Raw genomic sequence first — 22,414 nt, forward strand, 5'->3', positions numbered from 1 at the left:
ATTATGACTTGACTGTTATACTGCAGTTTATTTTGGTGTGAATCATGTTTCCTTTTCATGCCATCAATTGGTCTAAAATTTGACAGCTGGCCTTCCTACTAGAACTCAGAAACTGGAGCCTCCTGTTTCCTGTTTCCTGGCCTTCATTCACTGGCTTCCTGTGACTTTTAGGACTGATTTTAAAATGTTTTCTCTTTTTAAAAATCCCTTAATGTGTTGATCTCCTAACATCACATGTTCCTTCAAACTCTCTGACATCTGCTCACCAGTTACTCCTCAGTGTCCTATTTCTTGACCATTTAGTTATATTTATTGATGTGGGACATCTTTGCTTTGTTTTATACAACACTTTGGTCAATATCTCCGCTCTAGCTTTGGGCTCCGTCCACACAAACCAAAAGCAAAGAAGAACTTTAGTATAAAAGGCAGCACAGAAAACATAATTCCAATTACTAAAGTGTGATTGAGTGGACAGCCTACAGCCCACCTCCACAGTGACCCACTGCCCACATTCTTCATGTGATCAGAGGTGCAATCACTAAAAGGAAGAAACAGCTGTTTCTCTCAGAGTGCAAATATCTTCAAGGCACCTAAAAGCCCTGAAACCTTTTGTTAAATATTTGATCCATAGTCAAGTTGTTTATGTTTATTTATATCTGGGATCATGAGAACAGTGGTCTCAAAGATGTCAACATCTGAACAGGGACTCAAACCAGAAACCTGCAGATTATCAGTCGGCTGCTCTAACCTCAGACTGTTTCACCAGTTAAACACAATTTTTTATCTGTTTGTCTAAACACAGCAGAGTAGATCTGCTGCTGAACTCCAACCGAATAAAACAAGAGGTTCATTTCATTCATATTCAGGTTTCCTCAGTTTCTCACTCAGAGTCACCTCGTGCTCGTCATGTGCAAACATCAAGATGACCATGACGAAACAATACTAATTATGGCTTCATTAAACAATGTAGGACGTTATGGTGACTGACTCCATCTTTTATATACAGTCTATGAAGTAGCCCTGATGTAGTTTACCTGCTCAGAGTCATGTTGATCTATACCTAAAATTATGACCTGAGTAACTCTGTAACTAACATTTTACTTCAATCAATCAATCAATGATAAATATTTTCATGTCATTTACAGCAGCTGATCAGCTCCAACCTGAGAGACCGACAACAGCCGAAAATGGAGGCATGACTGGTTTCTATAGTTTAATGGGAGTGCTGGCAGCTCTGCTGGGATTGCTTGTAATATTTTTAGTTGTTTTCAGAAATAAAGCCAGGAGACAAAACCCTGTAGCAGAAATATGCTGAGCTTTTTATGGTAACAAACCATCAGTACTGACAGGAACAACTATCAGAAAGACTCATCACGAAACATAAAGCTACAGCCACAAAGTTACTCTGCTGTAAACTCATTAACACCAGATGACAGTGTTGGATTACATTCATCCATGTGATGTTTTAACAGCTGTAGAGTTAAGAGTTGGTTTAACACAGAGAGGAGTGAACTAGTTTCAGCAGATTGTTTAATAAACCCACATAATCTGTAATATTCATGTAAAAGTTGTTTATTGTTGTTTATTTTTTTCACACACAGCATACAAAGTGTGTAAAACTTGAGGCTACAGTTCATTCCTGTGCTGTGTGAATACCTGCAGTAACTAAAGCAATGACTGGACTCATCTGATCCACTGCTGCGTGTCCTTAGAGACGCCCCATTATATCCAGTCCTACCAGTAATCACTGCTCAGCATAATCCCAACTTCAGCTCCATCAGCTCACAGAAATATTCCAACCACAGTAAAGAGGACTTATTGTTTACCGTGTTCAATAAATGTCAAAACCAGATTCAGTGTCTGCAGCTTTATTTTCATGCTGCTCTGAAACTCTGAAGGAAAGTTTACAGTCTAGATCTCCATGATGTAACAAGACTGTTTAACCTGAGCTGCTCATCGTTCTTCAAAGCTCTCTGAGTATCTACAGGATGGCAGAAATAAGAAACAGTGAATTTGTTGATGAAGCAATGAGGGGCTGAAACCACAAACTCAGTAACTGGTGCTGAGAATAAAGTCTGACCACAGAAAGTAAAAACATGCTTGTCATTTTAATAAATGTGGGATAAACCCAGACAGGACTGATGGTATTAATAAAGTTCTTTTGTGTGTTCATGATAAACTCTATTTGGTTTTTCCACTTGTTTAAAAATAAATAAATGAAAAGACAAAAAATAAGAACTTCTCTAATAAAAAGGATTTTATTTACAATGTACACATTATTACAGCAGCGATATGTCTGAGGATATGTACTCATCACATATCTTACTTATTTTAATGATAAAACGTTAAACAGCAACCCTCTCAATCAGCTGTTACAGTCTTTAGTCTTCATGGAGGTGAGAGATGAAGCTGAAACTTGTAATGCAGCAGGATGAGACACATAAGAAAAAGTCTGTTCAAAGATTCCTCGTTTTTTAGTAAAAAAAAAGAATCATTGTTTACACTGATGTTATTTATCACTTCTGTAAAAGCTCAAATAAATAGGAAATTAATTAATACAGATTATATATATTTTTTTTTATAACTTGCTTTCTGGAACTTAAACACGTGTTGATGAGTTTGTTGGTTAAATTTGTGACTCAGGTCTTTATTTAAAGCTCAAATAATTTGGGCTCAAATTTATCCTCCAAAAAAATTGTCCTCTAAGTCGTGATTGGTTTAATTTCTGAAACACTAGTCAAGACTTGTTTCCTTTTTTATTATGCCAATTAAACAGAGCACAGCACCGATGACCACTAGAACTAGTACTGATAATACCAGTGACAGTCCAACACCACGCTGGCTTTCTCTGCTCTCTGGTTGTGGACTCACAGTCTGAAGGTTGGATGTATGAAAAACTGCAAAAAACAAACATATCAAGCCCAAAATAACAGATTTTGTTTTAACTTGAATTGAATAATGTTTGCAAAGTGTAAAAAAAAAAAAAAGATCTCACCAGTGATATTAAGTCGACATTTTCCAACACTGAAGCCATAATCAGTGTTGACCTCACACAGGTACAGACCCGAGTCATCAGTCCTGAGTCTGAACAGCTGAAGTCTGATTCGTCCTTCTCTGAGGGCGTCTTTGTCACTCTGGACTCGTCCTGAAAACTTTGCATCCTGAGACTCTGACACCTCAACACCTTCATGAACACGATACACGACTGAGGATTTATCACTGATGAAGAGTTCACAGAGGATGTTGAGAGTTTTGGAGGATCTGTCAGGTTTGGTGGTGAACGTCCACTCCAGTGTGATGTTGTGGTTCTCCTCTGCCTGATAGGAGGTCTGTGTCACATTGACTACAAATGATCCTGTTGAGGAGACAGAGAGGGAAAGAGAGGAGCAGACACACTGAGAACTGGAACAAATCTGTTGTTGAGCTTTATTTGGAGTTCATAAAGTGAAGCTGTAAACTAACCAGAGACACATGAGGTGAGGATGACGAGCAGCAGGATCCTGCAGATCATCTTCTCCCTGTGAGAGGAGACAGAGGTGAAGAGGCATCAACACATGAGGTCAAAGGTCAGTCAGTACAGCTAGAAGGAAAATCTACAGTCTGACTTCATTCACTCATTACAACATCTGACCAAAACTGCAAGAACTACAACCACTGCAATGGAAGCAACCAGAAGAAAAACCTGCATTTCGATTTCATGTTAAAGTTTTCAGAGCTGCAGAATTTGTTTTCTGTCAGAAGGTGACGCCAGGCTAAAACTGAAATAAATTATTAAAATCATTTTCTCAGCAGTTCTCTCAAAGCTTCCAGCTCACCCTGAATAAATATAATAAAGGATTCATGAGTATCACTGATACAAAAGCATTTAATTTACGCACAATGTTTCTGTTTATACCTCCAGTTTAGTCTTAACTTTTCTACGATTGATACAAACAAAATATCGATAAAATCATAAAATAATGTTTTATTTAAATACTTAAAACAAACAGACATCAAATAAGACAGCTTCCTGTTAGGAGAAAATAAAACTTTAACCGCAGTTTAATGGTTGGTGTCACTGTTTGGTGTTTGAGCTCTTCTAAAATCAAATGCAACCTACTGACCTGTAAATAAACTGTATCAACACCACTATTTTACCACAAAGATGACCTCACACCTGACTGGGATGCTAATAATAACAATAGAACATGATGACATTAACAGCCTTCAGCGCAGCGTATATTTCACTCCCCGCCTCTCACCGCATGACAGGTGAGAAAGCCTCCAAACACTTCCACACAACCCTGAACTGGACAAGTAGTCAAGTGCATGTATGGATGAGCCCAGTGCTTTTAAATGCACTGAAAGTTAACAGACAGCAAGCTGCTGGTTGACCTGGTGAACCACAGGTCAAAGCGTGCTGTAGAGGCCTGAGTCTGGGTCCATGCCAGGCCTGCTCATACCTCTTCAGTCTGTCCCTGCTTTCCTGTCTTATTTGTGCACTGTTCAATGAAATAAGAGCTAAAATGTTAAAAAATCAATATTTTAAAAAAGACAAAATAAAAATAAATGACACCCAGAAACACAGTAAATTTTAACAAAGACACAGTACATGCTAATGTTGTCTCCTCTTCTTTCAGATGGACTCTTTTTCTTACCTTTAACCACTTGATTTATCTCTGAAGTGCACGATGACTCCGTCCCGCTGCAGTTGTGTGGGGCAGTGACTGAGTATGAGTCACTGCTGCCGATATTTAATGCTGACCTAAATTTAAAAATATATTTTGTCATCATTATTTCCTTTTCCTCAGTGCATTACTGTGTGCATGTTTGCCAGAAAGACAGTGACCTCTTTACACACTGACTACAGGTGTTCTGTCAAATATAAAGGGCTACATCTCACTCTGGTGTATGTAAAGGACCACTTCGTCAAATTTAACAAAGGTAATGTTAGATTGGACGCTAATTGGTTTTTCAAAAAGTGGAGATGTCATGAGCTAACGTTGAATGAGACAATCCAAGTTGATGAGCACTTCATATGCATGCGTCATAACCAAGCTGGAAGCCTGTTTATACTATCTGACCATGAATTTATGCACCCAGACAGCGGTTCTGTAATGAGCACAGTCACAGTAAGAAGAGGTTTGATCCCACCTCCTGGTTGTTTTCTATCCTTGTACAACAACACACGCAAATCTCTACTCCGTCTTTGCTACAGTAACATAAACACACCTTTAAACATGGAGCAAACAATAGAAGCCCATTAAACACAGGTCCTTACACACTGACTGGATGGGTCACCAGCAAACACTCATTTATAGAATTCCTCATTCAACAATCATTTTCAGTATCAAACACTGACATATTACAGTGTAAGTGCATATGTTCAACATTTACGTGGTTTTAAAATATTTTACAAAACACAACCTTCTCATCCATCTGAGATTCATCTTTACAATCAGCAGGTCAATGAGAGCACCACCCAAACCCAAAGTCCTGGTGCTGTACTCAAAAAAAAAAAAAAGAAAGAAAAAGAAGAAGATAGAATCAAATCCAGGAAAAAGTGTATAAAAACAGAAAATAGGATCTGAGTAAAAAGACAGAACCACGCTTTCACTGTTTCTCTGCCTGACGTCATCACTTTGGTCGCATAGAGACTGGTCTCTTGGTGCCACTCGCTCGTGTATAAAGCTCGGGGAGATCGGTGGACTAACTTCGGATCGATCGTTTATGTTTTCCAGGGTGAGACGTCTGGGTTTCTTTGAGGGGAAACGTGCACCAACTGCGCAGATCTCTGTGTATTTCCTTGAGCATAACTAGACACCAAAGCTGCACTCGCTCACACCTACCAACTAACAAACTTCATATGATCCGTGTGCTGCAGACGATCACTGTTCGGCGCAACAGCCACGATGCGGAGCCGTTTCCCAGAAAAAATATAATCCGCGTGCACAGCTTACCAGTCCCCACTTGCAGCAGGTATCGAGCTGCCGTGCACCTGTGACTTTTCCACTCAGCACCTTGAAAATGTCTGTGTGAAAATGAGAGTCCAGCTGCTCACTGAGCCTGCTAACTGCTGTGTGTTTCTACTTTAGTGTTATACACACTGATCTTATTTTCATGTCTTTTTCTAAATCTATTTTTCTTTTCTGTGCTGCTGTTTCTTTCACACTCTCAGTCTTTAAAATCCATTTGGCTCAAACAGCACAATAAACTGACGACTCCGGTTTTTCTGCACTGACTGTGGAGGAAACGTGAGAAGTTTCCCTTTTCTTCATCAAAACATAAAACATGGCGCCACCGTGTGTCAGAAAAACACTTCTGCAGCTTGAAAGACTTAAAGTACATGAAGTACACGAATACCTTTCATCCACGTACTGTCTGAATAGAAAACAGGATCCACGTTCAGTCCAGTGATGAATACTGATCAACTTCCAGCTCATCAGATCAGTGTTTGATCAACAATGTAAACGAGGCTGTTGGAGTTTAGTTCAACAACATGATGACAGAGAATAATAATCATAAACTTAATGGAGGAAACTGATCATGGTGTTTACATTATTTTGAACGAATCTTGATCAAAGTGTCAATAATAACACGATGAATATAAACTGTGATTATTTTAAGGGAATAAAACAAAATGTGAACTTTGACCTCACAGAGCGTTTATTGTAATTATCGCTCTCTGTTGAACAGAAGCTTATTATGACGTCCTCAGGTTGATGTTATGATGATGATGATAATGATGTGTTATAAGCTCTGATGTATCTGTGGTTTCATATACATTAAGTAATGCTTTGCCTCCTGACGGAAACGGTTTTAACTGTAAATTAACTGTAAATGTAAAAATATGTTTCGGTTTTAGAAATGTAGTTTTTAAAAGCAGGAACCTGCTTCAGATCCTGTGGTGAGTGAGTGTCCTCTCAAACACACTGACACTGTCCTGAGCAGCGTCTCACATGAACTCTGAATGTGTGTTGAGTGTGAAGGATACAAAGATGAGCTGCTGTCTGGTTACCTGCTGGCATCCTCGAAAGAGTGACCTTTGTCCTTTAGATGCAGATGAACTGCTGAGTCTTGTCCCGTCGTCACTCTTACAAAGGTCACTCCATTAAAAACACAGAAGTTCTCTTCAAAAAGGGCCCAAGTAGTCTGTATTTTCTGAGGTACCTCAGGTCCATGATACAGGACTGAGCTTTTATTACTGATAAACAGCTCACAGAGGATGTTGAGAGTTTTCAGGTATCTGTCAGGATTCTGGACTTTTCCACTAACAGGAGTCAAAAAATCACAATGAATGCACTCCTTCCCTGGTGTTTACTGTCTATTGAAGCATATTTGGAAAAGGGTTATATGCAATAAAATGCAAAAATAAATTAGGTAAGAAAAAAAAACTACTTCCCTCTATGTTCCAGCCTCTGTTACTTACATTTATATAATAGAGAGAAATAAGGGAATACTCTCTCATATATTTTGGGCATGTGGTTTTTGAACAGGAACCTCAGAAAGACTCTTGCAGCTTGATTCTCTGGACATGTTTCTCTTTTCATAAGTCCTTCTAAGCATATTAAGTATGCTGTTCTATTGCCATGGCCATTGACTGAAGCTTTTTTATTTATCATCATCATCATCATCATCGAGCACCTAGAAGTTTAGATGCTTATTAGTGTATGACAAATTTCAATACAGGTGCTTTACAACATTTGCAAAAACAACTGTGCACTGAGGAAAGTTTTCATTCTTCATTTATATCTTTCTATCATACATGAAAGCAGATTATACAGGCACAGGTAAAGATCTCAGCTGACCAGAATCCAGTCTGAACTTTGAACTACTCCTGCTCTCTCTGACGCTTTCCAGTAACTTTTGGCCAGATGGTGGTGCTACAGGATTCCTATCCAAAAGCCTCAGAACCATGCACTTGAATTGCAAACATATTACAACCACCAGTTCACTTAATCAAACGTTTCGCCTGCTTTTTTATTCTTTCCTCAGTTTTCTATTTCCACTACTACTGCATGATCTAGAAGTTAAGAAGGTGGCACTAGGACTTTTGGTGGACTGTTGGTGTAATTCCAATCACATTTGAAACATTTACCATATTCAAATGTATAATGTTGTGTATTTTATAATAAATGGATGACAGTTATGTTACTGTAGCTCAGTAACTTTGCTATATTGCTACTTTATGAGCTCAGGTTCAGTTTTCTGAGTCAGCACAGATGTAGATATGAGAGTCACGTAACCTAACTCTAAACCCAGGGTATACAGGTTCAGTGAATGTGGTGTTGAAGGTGTGGAGGTGGACCAGTGTGCCAGAGATTATGTTATAGAAGGACACGGTGCCCATAGGACAGTCCACATACACTGCTACTTTGTGACAGGCAGAGGAGGAGACAGGGATGGCTCTTGATTTGTAATTGTGAGTTGCAAAGTATTCGCCCTCATCACAGTACAAAGACCAGGACTGATCAGTTTTGCCAAACCTGCTGTCATCACCGTTTCCTTTCCGTTTGATTCCTTTGTAAGCCACTGCAATATGAACCTCTCCACTCCACTCAACCTCCCAGTAACAGCGACCCGTCAGAGTGTTGGTACACAGCAGCTGAGGCCAATGATCAAATCTGTCATCATTATCAACATACTGCTGGTCCTCTTCTACATGCACCACCTTCCTGTTGTTGGCAGACAGTTTGAGTTTTCTGTGTATTGTGTTTAGATCCAGGTTTAGTTCACAGAAATCTAATGGAAAGAATATGGGGAGAAGATATACAATCAGTTTTTAGAACTCTAATCATTCAAACTACAAGAGTTACTGTGCTATACAGTCTGAAGACATTCTGGAATTAAAGGAATCATAAATACAGATTACCAGGAAAATTAAGACATACAGTACCTAACTGGAGCATGCAGTGATTATTCAACTCCAAGCCTGAAATCTTCTGCATTCACACCTCAGGGTCTACTACAAAAATGACTTACCACTTCACAGGATGGTTCGTCATGAGATTGTGTTGTTTGTCTTATAGTTGATGATCAATATCACCTTTAGCAATCATTATAGTCAAGTTCTCATCCAACAATCCACTTTTTCATTTCAAATCTGAACTTTGTATTTTAAATTACTCTTCTTTTATTTATCTTTGGGTGTTTTTAAAAACTCTACTACTTAAGAACTCCCACTCTATTGACTTAAGGTTTTATAGGGGATCTACAGAAGATAGTCCCAGAAAATGAGGCCATGTGGAGCTATAGCCATAGTGAATGTAGTTGAATGTATGGGGGGGGGAGGATACCCAACGAGCCTAGCACAGTGAAGAATAAAGTTAGGGTACACTTGGAGTGTTGAGCAGAGGTCTAAGAGATCCTCAACTCCCGTTTGCATCAGAATGTCAACACAATGTTGAGTATGAAAAGTCCCAGCTAGATGCATCTCAATTATTGACACTGGAGCACAGAGCTGTTCCTGTAAAATGCCAAGTCCCTAATGGAGTGGTTGGTTTTCCTAACCAGTCCACATTACACTCCATCAGGGCTTTCCTTTTCATGAAATCTATGAAAATAGAGTCGATGAAATCCATGGCAATAAGGTTTGTGGATTATGTCTCATTTAATGTATGATGTGGTCATGTGATAAATTCCAGTTTGTAAACAGTCAGTTTGCAGTCAAGTGTGAAGATGACTGAAGTGAGGATGTGTGAACCTCCAAGTCTGAGGCCGTGGCTCTAAGCTGCAAATTATTTAGACACTTTCATTGCCAAATGAACAGTTCAAGTATCTCTGGATCTTGTTAGGGAAGATTTGAGGAGACACTCAGTCAGTTGTCTGTGTATCCTCTCCAGACATTCTACTGACCCTGGTTTTCACATCACTTCATGAGGATCAAAATCCAGCTGGTAAAGTGACTTTTTATGGTTGTACAAGAAGGCAGGTGATCTACCTTATGATTTTAACTTAAGGTATGCTGGTGGCTTTTTACCTATGTAAATCTTTCTTGGAACTGATTGTTTGTATACCTTTGCTGTGGCTGTATTTTTAAAAACTGATCATTTCAAATATACATATATAAAGAGGATAAATAAAGTGTACTAGTTATACTACACAATATAACAGGGTTTAAATGCAAGCTGTCAGTGATTTAATGCCTGGATTTAAAAACACACTTACATTTCCTTAAACCTGGTTTCAGCCATTGTACTCCACAAGGCTCCATCCTGAAATTTAAAAAAAAAAAAAGGCGGTGTCAGACTAGCTCATTCTTACTCAGCAATCAAAAGCAAATATTTCATGTTTCCATCCCTCACTTGAACAAGGTATCATAGTTTTGTTTTAGTCTGTACCTGTTTTGTATACGCATATAAAACACTAGGGCTGGGCCATATCATACCGTTCACGGTAATACCGGTATAATGTTCGGCAACGATAAGAAAATGAAATATTGCGATAGAATATGGGTAAAACGTGCATGCGCAGTGCCTTTGTTTTCATACGCACATGGCAGAAAAAGCATAGCGGCAACGGAGAATGAGAAAAGCGAAAGCGGATCATTGAATGAAACGGAGGAGCCAGAAGTGGTTTGTAAAAATGCTGCAACTTCAGTGGTGTGGAACTGGTTTGGCTTTCGTCTGCCAGATACACAACAAAGCACTATTTTTGGTAGCGCATGCTAGCGGGCCGTCGTTATTACCGTGTTGTTTGGAAAATATGGCACACTTAAAATCAATCCTTTGATTTTTCTGAAAATCGACAGTGCCCCTTATAATCCCGTGTGCCTTATGTATGAATTCTGGTTGTGTTTACTGACCTCGAAACGATTTTATGTGGTACACGGCGCTCGAAAATCTGTCAAATGTTTTAGTGCGACTTTGCTAAGCTACGAAGCCGCACCGCTTGATGGATTGTCAGAGCATTACGGCTATCGTAGGCAGGAGCCTCGCGGAGTGATACGTACTGTGCTTCAACATAATATTACCGTATTGTGTGTGTATAACCTCTTTTTAAGTTTTGTGGATATTATACATGGTTATGCTGAGGATATGTTGGCCAATTTCCACTGGAAATGCCTTTTGGTTAAACTGTCAGCAAGGAATTTGCATTTGCACTGTTAAATTTTTTATATAGCTTTAATGCACATAAAAAACAGCTGCTTGTTTAAGTGAAAATACATTGATGTTTTTTTTTTTTGCACTAATAAAGTTGTGGAGTTGTAAAGTATTTTGTCTAGTGTCAATTATATCATCAGTTATATCGTTATCGCAAATTTTCAAATGTATATCGTGATAAATATTTTTGGTCATATCGCCCTGCTCTATAAAACACAATTTATTACATTTACATTTTCTTGCCTACTATCAAACACTATGATGTAGGCTTACATCATAGAGGTAATGTTTGTAGCCCTACCTCGACTTCTCCTTACCTGAGGGTTTCCAGTTTCCACTGTGGATCCTGCAGTCGAGTCAACAACAGCTTCATTCCTGAGCCCCCTAGATGATTGTAGCTCAGGTCCAGCTGTGTCAGATGGGAGGGGTTAGAGCTCAGAGCTGAACTGAGGAAAGCACAGCCTTTCTCTGTGATCAGACAGCCTGAAAGCCTGCAAATATAATACAACACATGGCACACAGTCTGAGTGAACTACATTTAATTTGTTTGTTTGTTTGCCAAAGATTATTTCAATTAGTGGAATGTCAAAATCTTAAACAAGTAGTAAGATGATCTAACCTGAGGGTTTGAAGTGTGCAGTGTGGACTTTCAAGGCCAACACACAACAACTCCACTCCTGAGTCCTGAATGTTGTTGTTACTCATGTCCAGCTCTCTCAGTCTAGAGGACTGGGATCTGAGAACTGATGACAGAGCTTCACAGCTTTTCTTTGTGAGGTTACATCCGCTAAGCCTGAAAATATATCAGTGAAAAAGTTAGAAAACATCTGTGATGCTACCAAATTCCTAGAGAGGAGCACAGATGTGAAGCATGCCCAGACCTGTTTCACACTGGTTACACACTTACAGAACTTTCTTCGAGGCTTTGACCACTGGCAGCAGTCTCAAAAAAGCCTCCTCTGAAGCTGAGTATTCCTTCAGATCAAACACATCCAGCTGTTCTTCTGATATCAGTAGGACAAAGACCAGAGCTGACCACTGGGAAGGAGAAAGATCAACTATGGACAGGCTTCCTGAACTCAGATGACTTTGGATCTCCTTCACTAGAGAGTCATCATTCAGTTCATTCAGACAGTGGAACAGATTGATGCTTTTTTCAGGAGAGAGATTCTCATTCAGTTTATTTTTTATGTACTGAACTGTTTCATGATTGGTCTGTGAGATGTTTCTTTTTGGTATCAACAGGCCTTGTAAAAGAGTCTGATTGGTCTGCAATGAAAGACCCAGGAGGAAGCGAAGAAACAAGTCCAAGTGTCCATTTGGACTCTTTAAAGCCTTGTCCACAGCACTCTGGTAGAACTGTCTAACTGAATATACTCCAGTCTGCACTGAGGCTGTTTCTTCTTCTTCCAGCAGGTTGATACCAGAGTTGATGAAGGTCAGGTGGACATGTAGAGCTGCCAGAAACTCCTGAACACTCAGATGGACAAAACAGAACACCTTTTCTTGGTACAGTCCTCTCTCTTCTTTAAAGACCTGTGTGAACACTCCTGAGTACACTGAGGCCTCTCTGACATTAATGCCACACTCTGTCAGGTCTGATTCATAGAAGATCAGGTTTCCTTTCTGCAGCTGCTCAAACGCCAGTTTCCCCACTGCTTCAATCATCTTCTTACTCTCTGGACTCCAGAGGGGATCTGTCTCAGCTCCTCCATCATAGTTGATGTTCTTCAGTTTGGTCTGAACCACCAGGAAGTGAATGTACATCTCAGTCAGTGTCTTGGGCAGCTTTCCTCCATCCTGTTTGGTTTTTAACAAACTCTCTAAAACTGTAGCAGTGATCCAGCAGAAGATTGGGATGTGACACATGATGTGGAGGCTTTGTGATGTCTTGATGTGAGAGATTATGGTGTTGGCCTCTTCCTTGTCTCTGAGTCTCTTCCTGAAGTACTCTTCCTTCTGTGGGTCAGTGAACCCTCTGACCTCTGTAACCATGTCTATATACTCAGCAGGGATCTGATTGGCTGCTGCAGGTCGTGTGGTTATCCAGATGCGAGCAGAAGGAAGCAACTTTCCCCTGATGAGGTTTGTCAGCAGCACATCCACTGATGTGGACTCTGTAACATCAGTGAGGATCTCAGTGATGTGGAAGTTCAGAGGAAGTCGACACTCATCCAGACCATCAAAGATGAACACAACTTTGAACTTTTTAAAGTTACAGATTCCTGCTTCTTTGATTTCAGTAAAGAAGTGATGAATAAATCCCACTAAGCTGAACTTTTTATCCTTCAGTAAATTCAGCTCTCTGAATGGAAATGGAAACATGAACTGGATGTCCTGGTTGGTCTTGTCTTCAGCCCAGTCCAAAGTGAACTTTTGTGTCAGGAGTGTTTTCCCGATGCCAGCCACTCCTTTGGTCAGGACTGTTCTGATTGGTTTGTCTCTTTCAGTCGAAGCTTTAAAGATGTCTTCACACCTGATTCTTGTTTCTGGTCTGTTTGGTTTCCAGGAAAACTTTTCAATCTGTCTGACCTCATGTTCAGTGTTGACCTCTCCGGTCCCTCCCTCTGTGATGCAGAGCTCTGTGTAGATCTCATTTAGAGTGATTTGGGTTCCTGGTTTAGCGATCCCCTCAAACACACACTGGAACTTCTTCTTTAGGTTACATTTAAATGTGTTCTCACAACCTGGATCAGGATTTTCTACAGGAAAGCACCAGAAACAAGAGTGTTATGATTATAGAAAATATGAAAATGTCATTCCTGTAAAGAATGAATTTATGAAGAGAAATCCTCTCACTGCTCTGCAGACAGTCAGCCAGCTGCTCCTGTTTCATTATTCTCAGGAAGTTAACTGCAAGTTTCAGAAATGCCTCTCTGCTGCTCCTTCTCTGCTTCTCTTCCTCACTGTCCAACACCTCCTCTTCATCCCTCTGACACTCTGAATAATCTGGATTCAGATCATTCTGCAGCTTCTTTAGCTCGTTCTTCACAAACGTGATAATGTTTTCCTCCAGCATCTGGAAAAAATGACACATTCCTAATTCATGAAAATCAGATCTTCAGTGTGAAAAGACTTTCACTGATTTGCTTTGTGTTTGTTTCCGATTTAACAAAAAAAAAAGAGTGTAAAAAAATATGTAAGTAACAATTTAAAACAAAACCCCTGTCAGAGAAAAAAATATAATTTCAACATTTCATTATTTTGTAACATTACTGGATCATTTTTCTTAAAATTATGGACTGTCAATTTGTTCTTATTAATGTAAGAACATAGATTAGTAACACTCTTTTACATTTCTGAAAAAAAGATAAATGATTATGTACATGTGTATACAAATGGCCTCACATATGACTCTATACACAGGAGTTTATGAAAGCCTGTTTTGATCCCTCAATTTCATCTTCACACTAGGACTTTTATCCCCAGTGTTAGCGATAAAATGTATTGCGGCTCAGTTCATGATATTAACAACAATCAGATCTTTGTAAAATTTCATTCTGCCTTTTGCTCACATCACAATCCCGAGACTGCTTTGATCAAGGTCTCAAATGATCTACTGCTCACTGCTGACTCTGGGCTCTACTCTGTCTTTATTCTGCTTGATCTGAGCTCAGTTTATGACACTTTGGATCACACAATGTTAATCAGCCATTTCAATATTTTGCTTTCAATAACTGCTAATGTATAACAGCGAGCTTATAAAGTCTGAAGCTCTTAGATGAGATGGGTCAGTTACTGTCATGTTGCCTGGATCTCTATGAGTCACTGTAGGACAACATTTTATCATTACAGCTGCCATTTTGTTTAGTAAGTTTGTCTTAAATAAAATAAAAAGTTTTTAGTGTTTGTTAACAGTGCTGGGTTAAAATAAATTGTTAACATAAGAAAGAACAGGCGATTATCTGGTCGACAGATGTGTTACTGCATGTATGTCTTGATGCCTGCTCAGTCATCCAGGTAAGTAAATCCCAAATGGTTGATTCTGCTCATCTGGACGTTGCGTTTTCAGTGGGAGAAGCTAGCACCACTGTTCATTCAGTGGTGCTAGCTTCAGTCATTATGCAAATGTCCTGTTTATAAGGTTGGGGAAACCTGCAGTTATCTGAGACTGAAGACGTCACTTGGATGGTGATGAAATGTTTCTCCCACTGAAAACGTTACATCCAGATGAACAGAATCAACCTTTCGGGACTGCATGTATGAAATGTTTTCTGCATTTGTTCTTGTAGCAGTGAATCTAATGTGAGGTGTTGAGTGTGATACCTTTCCATGTTCTTTAAAACCTGCAGTCACCTGATAAAAGAGAAAAGTGAGAATAATTCAGCTTTACTTCTGTTTATTCAGATTTTTGATTGATGTGAAGGTAGTGACCTGTTTAATATTCTCGTATTATATTATATTGTATTTATTATATATACATATATATATACATATATATGTATATATATATATACATATATATATATACATATATATGCTTTGTGAAACAGTAAAGGCAAAACTTGTGACAAATGGACAAATGACATATCAGGTTATTTTGTAAAGAAGGAGAGTGCGCTGTTCACACACATTTTTAAGAGCAATAAAAAAAATGCCTTTAAAAAGCTTGGCGCACTTTATAAAAAGTCACATAATAAAGAGTGACCTTTAAAGAAAATAAAAAACACAGAGTCACACCACGGGTGAAAAACTCTGTACCTTCCTCCTGGCTCTAATTCCCTTTACCTGTTTACTTCCTTTCAAAGGCTATGTTAACATTTACCCAATTAAAGCTACAACAACATTTACCTTTACCCCAGAACAACTTGATAACACATAACGAAACACAACAAATACAATCCAACAATCTCACTAGTAGAAAAATTATTTTTTAGTTTCTCAACTGATCAGAAATATGTTTGCTGTGTCTACAGAGATTTTTTTTATGGATGTCTAAATTAATGAAATAGAAAGAAAGTTTTAACTAAAAACAAATACTTAAAGGAAGTGAAATATAAGGGGAAGTATAGAGTTCTGTGGTAATAAAGAAGAAACGAAACTAACAACTGTAAGGCTAATTTACATCATGGAGCCCTGCTCTCAAAGTAACTCAGTAAATCAGTCTGTAAAGATAGATTCAATCTCTCCAGCCCCAAAACCCCGGTGTTCCAGATTAACTGGTGTCACAGATTAACTGGTGACAGTCGAACAGATGTGTCGTAGATTTGCTTTTCAGGAACCGACAAACCAGCAAATAAACACTGACTATATTTAATCTGCGACATGTGTGAGGTTACCTCAAACACAGTCCGCCAGTCGTGTTGCTGTTTAACAACAAAATATTTAAAACTGTCTCAAGTTTACCTGGTGATATTCTCAAGCACGAGGCGACCGAGAAAACGCCAAACAAATAAACGTCCCCACGCCGATGCTGTTCACAGGACAGCAAGAGTCAACGATCTGGAGAATCTTGTCTTCGTCATCATTCCCCTCGTACATTTTATTATCCGATGTCTGTCACTTCGTAACTAAAGCGTCCAGTTTACTTTGTGTGCACTCAAATGGTGTCGAGTCAACTAGCGCCACCTGTGGCCAAGTGCCGTAGCCTACGGCCAGATTAACTTGTGACACACATCTGTACCTGGCTCTATGACCACATTGAGTTGAGGCTGAGTGACTGCACTTACACCTGGTGCATTCAAATCTACCCACAAACATGTTCAAATATGCAGTGTAAGCAATGTGGATTGTCAAGACTGTTTTTCTTCATTGAATCATTTACACTGCAGAGAAGAGAGAGGAAAAAAAGAAAAAAAGCTATATTTAATGAATCCTTTATATGGTTATTTTGTTTAAATATCCAATGCAAGCAATGTGGATTGTAAAGACTAAAACCAGTCATTAAGCAAAGAGAACAGGGATATTTTTTTTTTCTGTTGATTTAACACAAGTAACATCTGTAGTAACTTTCTGCACTTTCCTTGTACAGACACATAAAGACACACACATACAGACACACTCACACACCATATGTAGTACCACTAAACAAAGAATGCTTTCAAAAAATGGAAGTGTTAATCATTTATTTTCATCAATCAACAAAATGCATTGAATGAACAAAAGAGAAATCTAAATCAAATCAATATTTGGTTTTTATTCATTACTTATCATTATTATTATTATTATTATTATTATTACTATTATTATTATTATTATTATTATTGAGACTTGTCTTGGATCTGTTGGATTGCTCATACCTAATTCCAGAGAGTGGCTAAGGTATACTTCATGCTAAAGCACCCCCAAAGATTTCTTACTTTTTTTGACAATATTTGCTGTTTGTGGGACACACTACTAAAAATATAAAAAGCATACAGTACGTAATTGAGATGGAACATTTTAACAACAAAAGTATAGATAACCCCTCCCCCCTCCGAAAATGGTTTGTTCCAGCTCGTCTTTCCCCTGCTCTGGCTCTAGCTCCGTTGCTGCCAGAGCGATGGTGGCTGAGACGCAGCGGAGCGGAGGTGGATGCGCCTGCCTTAAAACAGGACATATCAGCAGCATTTAACCTTCAGTTACTTTTTATATAGTTAGGTAGGAGTCAGGCCATGTTTCTTTTTAGCTGAAAAACATTACACCCAGGTAACCTGTTGTGTTGAAAACGTGTTTCCCGACGATGTTTGCTACCCTATAATCCGTCCTACTCTGTAGTAAAATCAGCGATATTTGATCGTCCTGCTGCTCCCATTGAAATTTATACAGCCTATTTAAAATCTAAAACTTAACATTGTCCGTAGCCTGCTGTTGTTACCACTGTCCTGTTTGAAATGTAATGAGAGAAACTGGTTATTTTGTCATATGTGCATGTGCCGATATTAAACCCAAGGTACTAACTAGCTAACTGACTGGATGCCCATTAACCTTATAACTTCTGTTGTGTGTGTGTGTGTGTGTGTGTGTGTACAGAGAGACATCCAGGTTCATAATGGATATGAGGAAGTTTTTTCAAAAACAGGAGCCACATTCAGGTTAAAGTGTAGGATCAAATGATCCATCAATAAAGGATAATGTTGGATCAGTGTTTCAGTATTTATATCCTTTATTAGATGTACATGTGGTTTGGTCATTTGCCTTTTGGTTGAAAGTACACTGAGAGAGGACTTTTTTATTAGTGATCTTAATAGTATTTTATTTAATCTAATTGAATACAATCTATTTGTGTGTGATTGTAGAGCAGGGCGATATGGCCAAAAATATTTATCACGATATATATTTGAAAATTTGCGATAATGATATAACTGACGATATAATTGATGCGAAACAAAATACAACTCCACAACTTTACTAGCGCAAAAAAACACCATCCATTTATTTTCACTTAAACAAGCAGCTGTTTTTTTTATGTGCATTAAAGCTATATAAAAACTTAACAGTGCAAATGCAAATTCCTTGCTAAAGGTTTAACCAAAAGGCATTTCCAGTAGAAATAGGCTGACATATCCTGAGCATAACCATGTATAATATCCACTGAAGTTAAAAAGAGGTGCTTTGCAACATTAAACTGCAGTGCGCCAAATAAAAAAGTCAAATACATATTTTTCGGACCATAAGGTGCACGGGATTATAAGACACATTAAGCGAAACAAAGCAGTCAGATAAATCAAACTTTATTCAACTCATTCTTCTTGCTTCCTCCACTTCTGTACAATTGATTCATTAATGCTGTATTCTATCACAGCTGCTCTATTCCCATATTGTTGCAGTATATTAATGACTAACCTCGTATTGTGGATGGATTATCTCAGTTGTTCTCCTGACTGAAGTTTGGTCCGTTTACAGCATCCTGCTATGCGATTGCATTTGTCTCTAACCATCAGGAAACTTCTCGTTAACTTTTATTGAGTGGAAAAGTGTTTTTGCGTTCATCCTCCAGCTTCACTGTTTATGTTATGCTAACATAGCTGTGTCGCTAGCGATCACGTAGCACATCATTATAAACCAGCTAGCCCAACTTCAGTAACCTTACAAACGTCACTGCTGTGTAGCTTTCTGTCCTCGTTTGTGTTGGAAGTGATAGCAGAGCTGTACGTTTGAATTTTTTCAGAAATCTCTCAGTCAGAATATGCTATATCATGCTTAGGTAACTAGCGAAACTAGCGAGCTAACTTCCGCTAGCTTCCTGCTAACTTCTAACTCCGTTAAATGTAATAAATTCTGTTTTCATGGGTGCCTGGATCTTAAACTTCATAGTTACACCTGGTAAAGCAGCAACGCTGATCATTTTATTAAAGATGAAAGAATTTAGACCGTTTTTAACTCTTAGTGATGCTGCAGTGTTTGTTTGACTTTGGGACCTGAAAAGGAGGGAGTTTAGGACCCAGATTACGCCCAGGTTTACGAGCACCTTAGTCCGACAAATACGGCAATAACGACGGCCACTTGCATGTTCTACAAAAAACTGTGCATTGTTGTGTATCTGACGGACAAACACCAAACCAGTTCCACATCACTGAAGTGGCACCATTTTTACAAACTAATTCTGGTTCATCCGTTTCACTCAACAATCGGCCATGTGCGTATGAAAACAAAGGCACTGCGCATGCGCATTTGACCCATATTCTATCGCGATATTTCATTTTCCTATCGTTGCCAAACATTATAACGGTATTACCGTGAACGGTATAATATGGCCCAGCCCTATGTGATTGTCAGTCCAAAGAGGGAGAGAGGAAAGAGGGGAACATGAGGACAAAGTACAAGGTCAGGAAGAACCAGGTAAGAAAACAGACAGGGAACAGTGACAGGCAAAACAGAAACTGTTAAACTGGCAAAGAAAAAACCCCAACTAATTTTACTCATACAGTCTGGAAGTTGTGTTCTCCCTATATTAAAGCTGCTATACAGAATATGCAAAACAAACTGGGTTGTCAACCCTGGCACTGCATTACCATATTGAACTTCAGTCAGAGGAAGTCACGGTTGCCAAAAACGTTTTGAAGCTCAAGAGTGAGGCTGGTGCCATTCCAGATATGTTAACATTGTACAATATTCTGGATAATCAGATCTTCCCCACACTGAAAACTGTTATTCAGGTTGCCCTAACAAACCCAGTTAGCAGCTGTAGCTGTGAGAGGTCTTTTAGTGTCTTGCGTCAGCTCCATACCTGGCTGAGAAGTACCATGGGTCAAAGCAGACTCCAGCACCTGGCTGTGATGTCAGTTGAGAAAGAGATGCTTGAGAGACTTGACCACCAAAATGTGATAGACAGATTTGCCAACCTCAAGGTGAGGCACATAGGTTAAAAGAAAAGAAAAAATCTGCAGGGCCATAGTAGTATCTGCGCTAAAGATCTTTTCATACATTGTATACATTGTACCATAGGCCAAGGTGTCTCCATTTTTCTAATTTTTTAATAATATTTTGTACATTTCAAGGACTCTTCTATTTTTGGAGTGTATTTTTTATTTATCTGTATTATATTATACATACACATTAAAAGTGAATCTCTGTTCAAAAAATGCACTCAGTTTACTTTTTTACTCACTATGAGCATCATTCATTATTCTTCCGCAGTAATTAAGGTTAGGATATGTTTTTTTTTTTAAATTCCAATCCATTCTTCTTTAGCAGTAGTCGACTTTAGCAGCATTTAAATAACCTTTATCTGATTTGATGGTTTTGTTACAAACTTTTCAAAAAAGTGTTTTGTTTTTCTTTCACAAATGTGGGGATTAAATTGTGTTAAAATGTACAAAACAGTGATGTCATGTTTTGTGACGAGGACCCAGGCACAGAGAGACTTGATGAATTTAAGAATCTTATGATTTAATAAAGAAATTTGCAGACTTGCATAGAGATGGTAAAATTATGATGACTGATAATGGAGATGAAGACAACAGACGACGAGGACAGGGAGGAACAGGGGTTTAAATGCACCAACGAGACAGTCAGAGGGAACTCGGGACAACTGGAGACATTTAAGGATGCAGGGACTGACAGAGACAGGGAAGAAGTCTCATCGTGACGAGTAAAGTTTACCTTGCCTGGATGGGCAGCTCTCTGAGTGCTCAGCACCCCCAAAGCTCTGATCCTAGAATCGCCCCTGTGCGCTGCCAAACAGACATTTATGAAGCGCCAGCTATAACACACATGCTTAAAGTGTGAAAGGACTGCGGATGTCTTGGAGCAGAGAACCGCGTTGTATTGTTGCTTTTCTCCTATGCATAAGCAACGCCAGCCTGTCAGAAACGCTCTGTGTGGGTAAAAAATGGTCTGCACCGGCGCTGGTCCTGACGCGAAATGGCGAGGGTCTCACGCTCTGAGGAGCGCTTCATATAGGACCGGGTGCTTCCAAAAACAATAGATGGGGGATCGATAAGTCCGGGGGCGATACACCTGCTGGGCATGTTGCTGGGTACTTCAGAAAATAGGCGAGAACCTACTCGACTGGTACATCTGCGGGGCTTTTACCTTCTCGAGGAATTACAAAAAGAGCCGATACCAGCCACCTTAAACAATAGGTTGGGCCCTTGTTCGCATGGTACTCTCAACAACTAAGTGATACACCTATCTTTTGTCTTCCTATGGAATCACAGGAATTAAATGATACCCGCGGTGAGCTTTTGCAATCCTGAACAATTTCAAACAATTAACCGGCTGTTGAAAAGACTGAGCGGGTCTGTGCGACTGGTTTTAGAAGTATCACTACAGTGTTTATTTTCTAAAGGGCTGAATGTTATTTGCGACCATCTGTTGTCTTAAAAACTACTCTAAAACCATGAAACCCCTTACGGAAGAAATTCCCATTTGATCCGTTTTTAAATAAATAAAATGTTTGCATCACTGCATGCTGTGACATCAGAATCACAAAATGAGTGTGATTAAAACACAATTAGTTTGAAAGAGCAATACTGGCTGCTTTGGGGGAAAAGGTGACATCGTGTGCAACGTGTTTTAGAAGTAGCCCAATAGCGTTTATTTTCTAAAGGGCCGAATGTTATTTGTGACCATTTACTGTGTTAAAAAAAACTAGCTGGCTCTGTCTCTCTCTTAGTTCAACATTCCGAAATCCCGATTTTTAAATAAAATGATCGCATCAACCTGTGAAAGAAGCCCCAGTAGATGCATAAAAACTAGTTAGATTAAAAACTAGTGGTTTGATTAAATGAAACTTTTGTGAACAGGCTGACATTGCCCATTCAGAAGAAATTCCCATTTGTGCCGTTTTTAAAATAAAATACTTGCATCACTGTCTGCTGAGACATTGTCAGAATCACACAATTAGTGTGATTCTGACAATGTGTCCAACACTTTTAACTAGATGTAAATAAAAAGCATTCCAGCTTTGT

The 22,414-nt window shown here is 39.0% G+C and overlaps 1 protein-coding gene across 6 annotated transcripts in view; it reads right to left on the reverse strand.

The window, feature by feature from the left end:
- The window catches only part of LOC116328910 (protein NLRC3-like), a 34,744-nt gene extending 18,127 nt beyond the window's left edge, over positions 1 to 16,617 (reverse strand). For 2 of the 6 annotated variants that reach the window (XM_039608578.1, XM_039608577.1), the window contains exons 1-9: positions 16,428 to 16,617; positions 15,348 to 15,377; positions 13,881 to 14,100; positions 11,989 to 13,783; positions 11,701 to 11,874; positions 11,399 to 11,572; positions 10,147 to 10,193; positions 8,466 to 8,721; positions 3,463 to 3,518 (exon numbers count right to left, since the gene is read on the reverse strand). In XM_039608578.1, the coding sequence (XP_039464512.1) occupies positions 3,463 to 3,518; positions 8,466 to 8,721; positions 10,147 to 10,193; positions 11,399 to 11,572; positions 11,701 to 11,874; positions 11,989 to 13,783; positions 13,881 to 14,100 (2,722 nt within the window). In that variant the 5' untranslated portion in view covers positions 15,348 to 15,377; positions 16,428 to 16,617. Of the gene's footprint in view, positions 1 to 2,239; positions 2,898 to 2,995; positions 3,356 to 3,462; positions 3,519 to 4,637; positions 4,745 to 5,406; positions 8,722 to 10,146; positions 10,194 to 11,398; positions 11,573 to 11,700; positions 11,875 to 11,988; positions 13,784 to 13,880; positions 14,101 to 15,347; positions 15,378 to 16,427 lie in introns of those variants that run through there. The other 4 variants (XM_039608576.1, XM_039608579.1, XM_039608580.1 and 1 more) reach the window with 4 other exon arrangements.
- Between the last annotated feature and the right edge of the window lie 5,797 nt (positions 16,618 to 22,414).

This window comes from Oreochromis aureus, linkage group 3 (assembly GCF_013358895.1).
Source record: "Oreochromis aureus strain Israel breed Guangdong linkage group 3, ZZ_aureus, whole genome shotgun sequence".
In the NCBI taxonomy this organism is placed as follows: domain Eukaryota; kingdom Metazoa; phylum Chordata; class Actinopteri; order Cichliformes; family Cichlidae; genus Oreochromis; species Oreochromis aureus.